The 10,510-nt window shown below is 41.0% G+C and overlaps 4 protein-coding genes and 2 long non-coding RNA genes across 7 annotated transcripts; 2 read left to right on the top strand and 4 right to left on the bottom strand.

The window, feature by feature from the left end:
• Positions 1-433: 433 nt before the first annotated feature.
• On the bottom strand, positions 434-3,634 carry LOC138122786 (uncharacterized). Its single transcript, XR_011156627.1, has 3 exons — positions 3,518-3,634; positions 810-3,456; positions 434-758 (listed from the first exon to the last, which is right to left on the bottom strand). It is a non-coding gene; the product is annotated as an uncharacterized lncRNA (long non-coding RNA).
• LOC138122781 (rRNA 2'-O-methyltransferase fibrillarin-like) lies at positions 3,583-4,214 on the top strand. The gene is made up of 2 exons (XM_069037082.1): positions 3,583-3,739; positions 3,785-4,214. Exons 1-2 carry the CDS (start codon positions 3,719-3,721, stop codon positions 4,082-4,084), a joined length of 321 nt encoding a protein of 106 aa, XP_068893183.1. The 5' UTR covers positions 3,583-3,718; the 3' UTR covers positions 4,085-4,214.
• A 314-nt stretch (positions 4,215-4,528) lies between these two features.
• On the bottom strand, positions 4,529-7,002 carry LOC138125056 (eggshell protein 1-like). The gene is made up of 4 exons (XM_069040316.1): positions 6,843-7,002; positions 6,591-6,793; positions 5,116-5,287; positions 4,529-5,062 (listed from the first exon to the last, which is right to left on the bottom strand). The coding sequence occupies exons 1-4, from the start codon at positions 6,873-6,875 to the stop codon at positions 4,607-4,609; spliced, it is 864 nt and encodes a 287-aa protein (XP_068896417.1). The 5' UTR covers positions 6,876-7,002; the 3' UTR covers positions 4,529-4,606.
• Positions 5,584-6,326, bottom strand: LOC138122783 (uncharacterized). Its single transcript, XR_011156623.1, has 2 exons — positions 6,028-6,326; positions 5,584-5,975 (listed from the first exon to the last, which is right to left on the bottom strand). It is a non-coding gene; the product is annotated as an uncharacterized lncRNA (long non-coding RNA).
• Positions 7,003-7,419: 417 nt separating the features above from the next.
• Positions 7,420-8,470, top strand: LOC138122779 (acanthoscurrin-2-like). Of its 2 annotated transcripts, XM_069037080.1 has the most exons (3): positions 7,420-7,565; positions 7,667-7,779; positions 7,833-8,470. In XM_069037080.1, the coding sequence occupies exon 3, from the start codon at positions 7,833-7,835 to the stop codon at positions 8,331-8,333; it is 501 nt and encodes a 166-aa protein (XP_068893181.1). In that variant the 5' UTR covers positions 7,420-7,565; positions 7,667-7,779; the 3' UTR covers positions 8,334-8,470. The 2 variants fall into 2 exon arrangements, with proteins under 2 accessions (XP_068893181.1, XP_068893180.1); XM_069037079.1 differs by lacking the exon at positions 7,420-7,565 and having other exon boundaries at positions 7,588-7,779.
• A 537-nt stretch (positions 8,471-9,007) lies between these two features.
• On the bottom strand, positions 9,008-10,497 carry LOC138122780 (uncharacterized). The gene is made up of 5 exons (XM_069037081.1): positions 10,260-10,497; positions 9,602-10,206; positions 9,488-9,550; positions 9,389-9,440; positions 9,008-9,339 (listed from the first exon to the last, which is right to left on the bottom strand). The coding sequence occupies exons 1-2, from the start codon at positions 10,272-10,274 to the stop codon at positions 9,871-9,873; spliced, it is 351 nt and encodes a 116-aa protein (XP_068893182.1). The 5' UTR covers positions 10,275-10,497; the 3' UTR covers positions 9,008-9,339; positions 9,389-9,440; positions 9,488-9,550; positions 9,602-9,870.
• Between the last annotated feature and the right edge of the window lie 13 nt (positions 10,498-10,510).

The raw sequence follows: 10,510 nt of genomic DNA, 5'->3' as shown, positions 1-10,510 counted from the left end.
ATTCAACAGGTGTGGCGAGGTGATTGCGATTTACTGCACTTTTTATCTATGAATTTGCGTTGCATCGATGGTCACAATTAACGAGGGAGTGTGGGATGGTCCAGCTAATAGGGTGGTCAGCACAGGTACTGTAAAAACCCAAGATGAATCTTCATTGGGTCATTACAATAAAATGAAACAGAATTAAATTCGGCCTTGAAGTGTGGGATTCCCGGCAGGTGCAATAACATCCTCGACAGCTACGCGTGACAGTGTTGTCCGAGTGGTCCCCCACAATTGATTGCCAAATAAAAAAAAAATTGATTAAATGTCACCAAAGTTTTTATTCTTGCAATTGACAAAATTGGAGTCGGTTACTCCAAAAAGAAACTCGGAGTATCTTTTTTTAATGATTTCACCTTCTGTTGGTTGATGAATAAATAAGACAAACGTATTAGAGTTAAAAGATATATTTAAGATAAGATTACTTAAACAATACAGTTAATGCCCTTTCATCCGGACTTGTGATAGCCGCCGCCCCTTTTCCAGCCGCCCCCATTGTAGCCCCCTCTGTAGCCGCCGCTGCCGCGTCTCCATCCACCCCCTTGCATATATCCGTGTGGGTAACCGCCTCCATTTCGCCACCCGCTCTCTGCAGTTTGGAGAACTTCGCCGGGTAGAGCCGGATGGACGATCACCGCCGCTACCACCTCATGTTGCGACGGCGGTGCGGGCAAAGAAACGCAGCAAACCACCAACAACGCCACAATGATTATTTCCTGCAAAACACAAAAACTCTACTGTTAGACCTCGACAAGAAAACAACTCACTTTGATCATCCTGAAGAAGTCTAGATCACGACAAAACTGAAATGGACAAAGCCACCAACAGCCGTCCTCCTATATAAGCCCTAGAGACCGTTTGTTTTTGTTTTTATTTGGTGCACTTGACCGGGAATAACCAACTAGAAACTTGATTGTTGCCGGCCCAGCGAGTTTCAATCGAATTACAAAATGATACGGCCTGCAGATGGAACGGTCTTCTCGGAAGAAGAGATTTGGCAATTGGGCTTTTAGTAAATTTGAATAAAACTGTTTGGTAGGGTTTGAGGAATGCAACGGTCCGTTAGGTTCGAGGAATTTAAGTGACACGGGAATTTTTATCAGTTTAATTATTTGTGTTTATCACCAGTTCCACTAGCTTCAGGAAGAATAATTGGAAGTAATTTAAATGTTGTCAGAAGCTATCTTTAGAGTGTCTTCCTTTCAAAACTATGGATAAATGTTTGTGATAAAGCCGCTTAAAAAACTGTAACTAACTGTTTACTGTTCACCTGGCCGTTTTTTATTGGTTGCAACAAATGATTCGTTTAAGAAAAAATGTTTCAAGGAATTGTTACGTTATCGCCTCACGATTACTCAAGTCATACACTTGATGAGTATGTTTTATTTTCCTTTTTTAGTTGATTCTACGGTCAATAAAGTATCAATTGTTCTTGTTTTTTTGTCTTTTTCTTTACTTTCTTTCGTTTTACTGTAATTATTTTGTATTAGTTTTGTGATATTAAAATGTATTACCATTAGTTTCCTGAAAGCTGATCGTTTCTAGCGTAATTTTATTTCTGAACCCACCACTCAAGACATTTGTTATAAAAGTGCAAAGAGATGATGAGTGAATAAGAAAAAGTGATAAAGATATACAGAAAGGAGAAAAGAATACTTTTTTAATGTTGTTCATGTACCTATTTTCATTTATTTATGTGATTAACAGCCATATTGCTTTTTCATACAATATTGTTTTCAACTGTCATAAATTCTCATTTTTCTCCTTTGTAAACTGCCTCTTAATTACCGTAAAACAAAATAAACAGATAACGAACCGTTGCCCTAGACAACACATTCAACGTTACATTTCTGACAGGTCTTGAAAAATTTGTCAAAACTGTCAAAAGCAAATGCGAAACCATTTTTGAAAGATTTGGAAGCTTCAGGGACGTTTCAAACAATAAAATTTTGTATGCAACTCGTTTCTGGGTAAATTGCCCTCGAGGCAATTAGAAAAACTCAATTTACACAGAAACTCGTTGCATAAATAACTATAGTCCAATTTTTACCCTTTTGAGGTGACGTCGCGATTTCCTTCCTCGCTTTCTCTTTATTGAAACGACAGAAACAGAAAAAAACAAAAAAAGGCACGTTTATTTATTGATGGTCACTTTAGGTTATTTTATGCTCCTGTCAATTTGACAATTTTTAATTTCTTTCACTTATTACATTGATTACAAACATAACCTTTCGAAGCAATTGTCAACAAATTTGACACATTTATAGTTATTTATGATCAATTCAAATTTGTTTCTGATCCTAGTTCAAACATACGTAAAGTTACTAGATACTGACGTCATCGCAAAAGGTTAAAAATTGGACTATATTATTGCGAAAAAACAAAGTACTGAAGAAGAAAAACCATTAATAACTGTGTAAATACACATTAAGAGAAATTATACGAGTATTTGTTTAGTTTCTACAAATCTAAATAAATTTCATTTCCTGTTCTTCATTTATTTGCTTTATTTTTATTTCAACATAAATTCTATCGGGTGTTCATTTAAATTTATCTTCAAAGCTGGTGTTGAAGAGTGAACGCACCACTCGTCAATCTGCAGGAAGGAGATTAAAATTTTAACCTCCTTGGTCTGCATAGTAAAAACACAAACAACGGAAAAGTGAGGTTAGATTTAAACAAATTAATTGTTTAACACGAGTTTCCAGTTTCGCAATATAACAATAGATTGAAAATATTCCATAAAAAGCTTCCATAAGAAGCTTTGAATTTAAATTGCTCCAGAAATACTTCACAGAAGAATATTCTCTTGTTCTTATAACGTCTTCATGATTTGTACTTTATTATTTCTATCTATGAGTTTTCGGACGCAACATTTATCACAATGTTTTGGAACAACAGTTTTCAGGATCTAATGGTCTCTTCTTTGAAGAGTAATTGTGCGTGTTCCTCTTAGCGTAATTCATACCATCATAATAATAAAAATAAATAAACGACTGCTTCCTCGGCTCTGTAAAATAAAATTCCCCATAAAAATTATTTAGTGTGTCAACAACTAGCATTATGCCGAATTAGTAACCTAGACAAGGTCATTAATGAGTTTTTCGACGACTCACTACAACAAAACGCATTATCCTCATCATCTTACATTAATTAAAGATCATTGTCAAGAGCTTTGCATAACCTTTGTGTGGACTATCAATCGTCTAATCGCTTTAGCAGTGACTTTGGAATACCCAAAATGCACAATAATTGTGTCCGCGAATGCAGATTAGACGCAAACAAAAGCAGAGTCGAGGTGATGACACAGTTGGAAGGTCAAGGTCCACACTGAAACCGTGAAAGTCTTTCGAGTTTTCAGGAATCGCTGCACACAAATATGTTTATAGCTTTTGGGATCCGGGACTTTTCGAACTAAAAATATCAATAGATGATATACTTAACACTTACACATCTTTGCTCAAGCAATCAGCACCTCTTTACACAAAGACGACACTAACCACATTAATCTAAGAATACTAAGCTAATTTACATAGATTTTCAAAATAATTTGTTCAAGTTCAAATCCCCAAGCTTCCATTGGCTGCTTCTATTTGACAATTTTTTAGACCCATATATAAAAAGACGGGACGCTTTTACCCAACCACCAAATTCACCCAGTTGCGCCGTCACCGAGATGGAGTTCAACATTGTCAAGGTAAGTCGTTTCGTCTTGTCGAGGGCGTTTTAACACCTCTTGCAGATCTTTGTAGTGGTCGTCGCGCTGATCGCGTTGACGTACGCCGCCCCATCTCCTAGGAACGGCGGATATGGCGGCGGCTACGGAGGAGGCATCGGCGGAGGTGGCGGCCGAGGAGGCGGATTTGGCGGTGGTCGAGGTGGCGGATTCGGCGGAGGTAGAGGTGGAGGGTTCGGCGGAGGCAGAGGTGGAGGCTTCGGCGGAGGCCAAGGCGGAGGTGGAGGGTTCGGTGGCGGATTCGGCGGAGGCAGTGGGACTGGAGGCGGGTTCGGGGGTGGATATGGTGGCGGATATGGACGCTAGTCGGAATTGTTGTGATGCAACCACACGTACAGCACTTCAAGGAAATTCAAGTGATTGTCTCGATACAAATTTATTATTGAAAAATACAAAAATGTAACATATTGTAAATAAAATAAATATTGTTGTAAATTTGTCAGTGGTGAGATGAGTTGAGTCGTCGGTGGAGATGTTTGAAGCGGGTGTGCTTGTAGCGAGGGGCGTCGTGGTGGTTCATGAACCCCCCGAAGCCGCCATATTTCACCACAGGTGCCGCCATCGCGGAAACAATTGACAACAGGATGAAAATCCAAAACTGGATTGACAGATTTTTACTCGAAAATACTTCAGATAATTTAATTACCTTAACAGCGACCATATCTCTTCTCGATAACTCACAAATATTGCTTTCTCCTTTTATAGTTGTTATTTGGGGTCTGGGGTCACAGTTTCAAATGACACACAAAGTTTAAGAAAAAATATATTTATCCGGGTCATAACAAGAATGATTTACACTGTTGAACACAATATCTACAACTTGTTTCACTACCGGCCGTAACCGCCCCCATATCCGCCTCCAAAGCCGAAGCCGCCGCCGAATCCTCCACCGGATCCACCTCCGTATCCACCGCCGTATCCACCTCCATATCCGCCTCCATATCCGCCGCCGTAGCCTCCACCGAAGCCTCCGCCTTGTCCACCGCCGTAGCCTCCGCCTTTTCCACCGCCGTATCCACCGCCGTAGCCACCCCCGTACCCTCCGCCGTAGCCGCCGCCGTGTCCGTAGCTCTGGGGGCGATGTCCGTACCCTCCGTATCCTCCATAGCCCACTTTCTTCACGGTTATGATGGCCACTACTCCGCCGTTGCCGTACCCGCCGCCGTGGCCGTACCCTCCGCCGTGGCCGTACCCTCCGCTGTGGCCGTACCCTCCGTAGCCTTTATGTCCCCAGGTTGGGGCGCTCGCAGCTAAAGCCACGATTGCCACCAACAAGAAGAAGATCTGCAAGCACAAGTACTGCTGGAGTTTGTTTTGGGGATGTGGAGCGGACTCACCTTCAGTAAAGTTAGTTCCATGGTATCTGTGTCAAAGCACCGGCTGAAGATTGTAACAGTGTGAAAATCTGACATAATATTTATATCATCTCTTTGAAGACAGTCAAGGTTACCCAGCTGGGATTCTCCTGAACAATAGAATAACCAATGAATGCGCGTACATTTTCGCTTTCAATGGTACTACTAGATTAGGATGTTGGGCAATTTTTAAAATATTTACTTTGATTTACCAACCTGGAATTTTTGTTGTTTTAAGATTCTGCAGTTCTGTTGTGACTTGTTCTGTTTCACACTTTCTCCAAATAGTGTCCTGGCATTGTGTTAAGACGGGTTTCCCAGTCTAAACTATTTCAGAAACTTTAACACTTTGCAGAAGCTATTAGCACTTTTTTTGTAACCGAAACTTTGCCCTTTTATTACGAATCTTATTACTATCTTATTGCTTATGTAATAAATTAATAAATAATCACGTCTCATCCGTTTATTAATTATCCAGTTTTGTACAAAATACCAGTTATCATAATAGAAAAAAATTACAGTCCTAATCCATAACCAAAACCTCCGATTCTGCGACGGTTTTGGCGGCGTCTGAAGTACGGTATGGCAAATATCCCTCCGCCGCCACCAACGAAGCCGCGGCCGCCATGTCCGACGCCGTGTCCGAATCCTCCATGTCCGAAACCTCCATGTCCGAAGCCGCCATGTCCGAAACCTCCATGTCCGAAACCTCCGTGTCCCACACCCCCGTGGCCGCCGCCGAAACCTCCTCCGTGTCCGCCGCCAAAACCTCCACCGTGCCCGCCGCCACCTCGCGGATTACTCGAGGAGAATGGAACGGTAGCCAACAAAAACAAAAATATCTGAAAGTCAACACTTGCTATGTCTTGCACAAAATTAGAAACAAATATTTACCTGTGCAACAACTGTGATTTTCATTTTTTCAGCCACTGAACCACTTTTGCCAAAAAAAATTTCAACAATACACCTGTCAAAACGTGTCATCTTTTTAAACAAGTTCAATATTTACTCGAATCATCTTGTGATAATCGATCGGCCAATAAGGACGATTGACGGTGGGTCATTGTTTGTTAGAGTCTAAAAATATTGACAAAATTGACCAATAAGAGATTTTGAGTTTCTTGATTTAGTAGGTTTCCACAAAATTGTTGTTGTTAGACAATAATCAATTTTAATTGGGTTTTTTACTTTTAGCACTTTTGCAATCTTTGTTATTACTTTGTGTTAAAATAATAAAAGTACATTAGATGAGTCACCCTGTACTAGCGTACCTATTGTAGCTTCATTTAACAAAATTTCTTTTGATTCAATCTTATTTGACCATCTTGAACAGTTTTTTGTTGTACTTGGAGAGAAAAATTCTATGTGCCGTTATTAAGCCACTTTATTGCTTATTCTTCGTACTTAAGTAACAAAAAATATATTAAACATTTGAAGTTCCCGGAGACATTGTTCACCCGTAGTAGTATCCACCAGCTGGCACCACGACGATGACTCCTCTAGGCCTGTACCCCCAGCCGCCTCCCCAGCCTCCTCCCCAGCCGCCTCCCCAGCCTCGTCTGTGTCCCCATCCTCCGTGCCCCCAACCTCTGTGAGGATCAGGAGAAGGATTTGGCAGACACTGGGACAACACCACCAGTGCCAACACTACCACAAAGACCTAAACACAAGAGTCAAATTTTTTGAAAACAAACAAAAATCTCTCTTACCTTTAAAACATTAAAACTAATTCCTATCACCATTTTGTCCACCTGTTATGCTAAGTGTGCAACACTAAAATGAAAAATACGTCTGTGACGGTATATTTATATTGATTTTGATATTGACACTTCTGGGCAAAAATTGAAGGTCATTTATGTGGAGTATTTGCTAATGTAGGATATCCCACAAATAAATTAGATAATTTACACATTTTATTAAGTCTGTGCCAGTCGAGAGGTTTGTTTGTTGGCGCATCTAGTCTCGAATAGCTAAAATGTGTTGATTTTGACGTTTGAAATGTCAAAAATGTGCGTCGAGCTACGACAAGCGTCTGGTTGCTCATATGCGGAAGATATTATTTCTTAGTTATTCATCACCGCCTCGTGACAAATCAGTCACAATTGAAATTCTTTTGCTTGCTCCAACGCAATGCAACGCGTGACGTCACTCGAAAACCCAAGCGTTTGCAGTGCTTGACATCAACCTCGTGCGCGGCCAGGAGTATAATCTGGGTTATTCCAGCCATAAAACAAATCTTGATCGATGCCATCATTTATGTGTTCCCATTTCCCGTTTCAAAAATGCAAAAAAAGAACCCGAACTGGAGTTGTGATACAGATCCATAAAATGTATTTTTAAAAATTAATGCAAAGGCAATTCTGTGTAAATTTTATCAGCAGTTAACATCTCATTATGGTTGGATGTGCGTTTTGTGAAATTTTATTCAGACGGTAATAACTATAGTCGTAAAAACTTAATAAGGCACTCGAGACTATCGTTAAACCCTGACTAATGTCTAGTGTTGATAGAATTATATTTTTTGTTGTCGTAGGCCATCATGGGAGCGCTCACCTATATAATCAATTTGCGAAAAAAATCCCAAACAAATCCGCCAAAGCTCCTGCTAACGACGCTCCTTCCTGCTGACGCTCCGGCACCGGAACCGTAAGTCATCATTAAATCACTATTACCCTCGCTATTACCTCAAATCATTCTAGATGTATTTATCCGCTGTACTAATCGCCGCAACAATAGCTTGTTGCTGGTGCCACCCCATGCCAGATTTCTACCCTTCACATCAAGGGGGCAGATTCGTTTTCCTCGGAAAAGACGCCAACTGGAGGTCCACTAACTACCCGATAGGGCACACGGCAAGCTACGGGGGCGGCTACGGAGGCAGAGGCGGCATGGGGCCCGGCTACGGAGGCGGAGGCGGCATGGGCCCCGGCTACGGGCCGCTTGTCGGCCCCGGAGGAGGATACGGGGGAGGCTACGGGGGTGGCTACGGTGGAGGGTACGGAGCACACAACGGTAGTCCGTACGGAGGAGGTTATGGGAATGGATACGGAGGAGGCTACGGAAGAGGACGTGGCCTTGGATATGGAGGAGGGCACGGGATGGGCTACGGGGGTGGTCCACTCGGGGGGCAATACGGCGGAGGGTACGGAAATGGCTACGGGGGTGGACTAGGGGGCGGATATGGCGGCTACGGAAGATAGTGTTTGCTGTGTGGGTAATTTGTCGTGTAAATGAGCTTATTTAAGGTACAATAATTAATTTAAATGTTCTGTTTTGTACGAATCATTCCGCAAAAAATGACATCATCGTTTTATAAACATGTCATAAAAGATAATAAGTTGTTTCATTAAGTTGGCCTAGATAGGGTTCCTCAGCACCGTAAACTATCAAAGAAGAAGTGATAAAAGGAGTTGTAAAAGGGTACATGGAAGGAGAGGAGTTTAACCTCTGGACAAGTGTGAAAATTTAGGAAAAAATCATAAATTTTAGATAAATATTTGTGCCATTACTTTTTAAATACATATTTTGGGAGACATCGGCGTCAGTTGGCAATAATTTTTACTGCCATACTTAGAGACATATTTACATTTTGATCGGCTAAAAAAAATATGGATTACCTATAATGTGAGTTCAAGACTCTCACAAAAAGTTGTCTAAGTTTTTTAGAGAAATAAAATAAAGAAATAAATAAAGCAGCAGTTAATTTTGTGAATATGTGAAACTGTATTTTTTCCATGTCCCATACGTATGTGGAAATGGTAAAAACTAAAAGGATTAATACATTGCTTTTTTGACAGAAAAATACACTGGTGTATTGCTGGTTGCATGTATAATCATTATTTTAAAACACATTTTTAGCAATAAATCAACAATATAATGAATAAACATTTTAATTGGTACTTTATTAATGACACAATTATGATAGTAATTGTTATATATTAGTTTAAACGTCCTTGTGTATGTGAAGAATTGTAATTTGCAAAATTACCATTGTGGCTTACTCCTTAAGAAATAAAAGTAGGTACTTAATCTAATTTCTAATTTACTCTTCTTGTGTTTCTAATCGTCGAGAAAGGTATGAAGGTCGATTTGAATGTGGATACCTTGAAGACCTGTAAGGGTGACAATCATATCCAGGGGGTGGAAAATAGCCACCACGACCTGGATAGTACGACTCGTGCAATCCAGTACCTAGAATGAATTTTCCTAAAAAGCAGTGTTACCATTTACGTAAAACAAATGAAAATACTGGTACCTGTTCGACCATTACTTCCATCTTTGTCGGAACCCTTACTTTCTGGAAGCTTCTGAAATTCTAAATTGATTTCGCCTGTTTTCAACTAATCAAACTTACCTTCAATAATTTTGGACTTACGAGAGTTAAACACACCATTATGGTAGCCAGGACTATAATAACCTGCAACCCCCGTAAAAATTGCTCAAGAGTAGTGAAGAAATGAAGACTTACCTTCTTCACATACGTCATATTTGGGGCTTTGAAAAGGGACAAGCTAGTACTGTCATTGCAAAAAAGTTGCCCGGCTTTTATACAAGCGTCCTAACCTCAATTATCCCTAATCTATGCTAAAGGCCACAGATTTGCCTCGAGGAACAGGAAACAGGTGAAACAAAGGTTCTTTATCATAATATATTACTCATAATGACTACACTAAGATTGGATAATAATAATAAACAGTTCATAATACTTGAGTAGGAATAGTAGGAATAGTTGCCAGATTAGTATTTCCTTGCGTTCCTTCGGGACGAAGGCGAGTTCATGGTCTCCATCCTGTCGTCCGCGCCCTTCGGTTCTTCAGTTTCGTTTTCGGGCTGTCCTTCGGTTGTTCTGCCGGCGCTAGGATCGATCATTCCTGCTTGCTGCAAGATGCTGCGGCACTCCATAATTTTGGTGGTCATGGAGGAGGCGTCTTCGGGGTTGGCGTCTTCACCCTGACCTTCATCGGACTGCTGGCGGGACTCGCTGGCCCTGCTGGTTCTGTCCTGCATGGCGATTCTCCTCGCCCCTCGAGCCGGAGCCACAACGGACACAGCCACCACCAAAACGACGACGATCTATCGAGACACCACCACTTAGACAGGATCTACGGAAGGGTTGGTCTACTTACTAGAAAAGAGCGCATTTTCGCGACACCACAACTGTTCAAATCAAACAAATTCGAATGGTGCCAAGAGCGGAGGGCGCTTATATATGGTGGGATACCCTTTACGGGTGATTAGTCCAACCTCCAGTGATGAGCGTGCCAAATTACCACACTGAATGGGTGCAAGCGTGGATAAGCACAAAGGACAAAAGTGTCAAAGAGGGAAATTAACACATCACTTTTTTTTAATGTTTATTTATAAAGAACAAATAGAA

Source organism: Tenebrio molitor, chromosome 2 (assembly GCF_963966145.1).
Source record: "Tenebrio molitor chromosome 2, icTenMoli1.1, whole genome shotgun sequence".
NCBI classification, from domain to species: Eukaryota; Metazoa; Arthropoda; class Insecta; order Coleoptera; family Tenebrionidae; genus Tenebrio; species Tenebrio molitor.
Note: the sequence above shows the minus strand (reverse complement) of the source record. Positions and strands in the feature narration are given on the sequence as shown.

Excerpts from the sequence above, each read along its gene's own strand:
- LOC138125056 (XM_069040316.1), bottom strand. The coding sequence starts at position 6,875 with ATGGTGATAGGAATTAGTTTTAATGTTTTAAAG. Across the intron at positions 6,794-6,842 it reads TTAGTTTTAATGTTTTAAAG|GTCTTTGTGGTAGTGTTGGC; the intron begins GTAAGAGAGATT and ends TCTTGTGTTTAG. Across the intron at positions 5,063-5,115 it reads TGGAACTAACTTTACTGAAG|ATCTTCTTCTTGTTGGTGGC; the intron begins GTGAGTCCGCTC and ends TTGTGCTTGCAG.
- LOC138122779 (XM_069037080.1), top strand. The coding sequence starts at position 7,833 with ATGTATTTATCCGCTGTACTAATCGCCGCAACAATAGCTTGTTGCTGG.
- LOC138122781 (XM_069037082.1), top strand. The coding sequence starts at position 3,719 with ATGGAGTTCAACATTGTCAAG. Across the intron at positions 3,740-3,784 it reads TGGAGTTCAACATTGTCAAG|ATCTTTGTAGTGGTCGTCGC; the intron begins GTAAGTCGTTTC and ends CACCTCTTGCAG.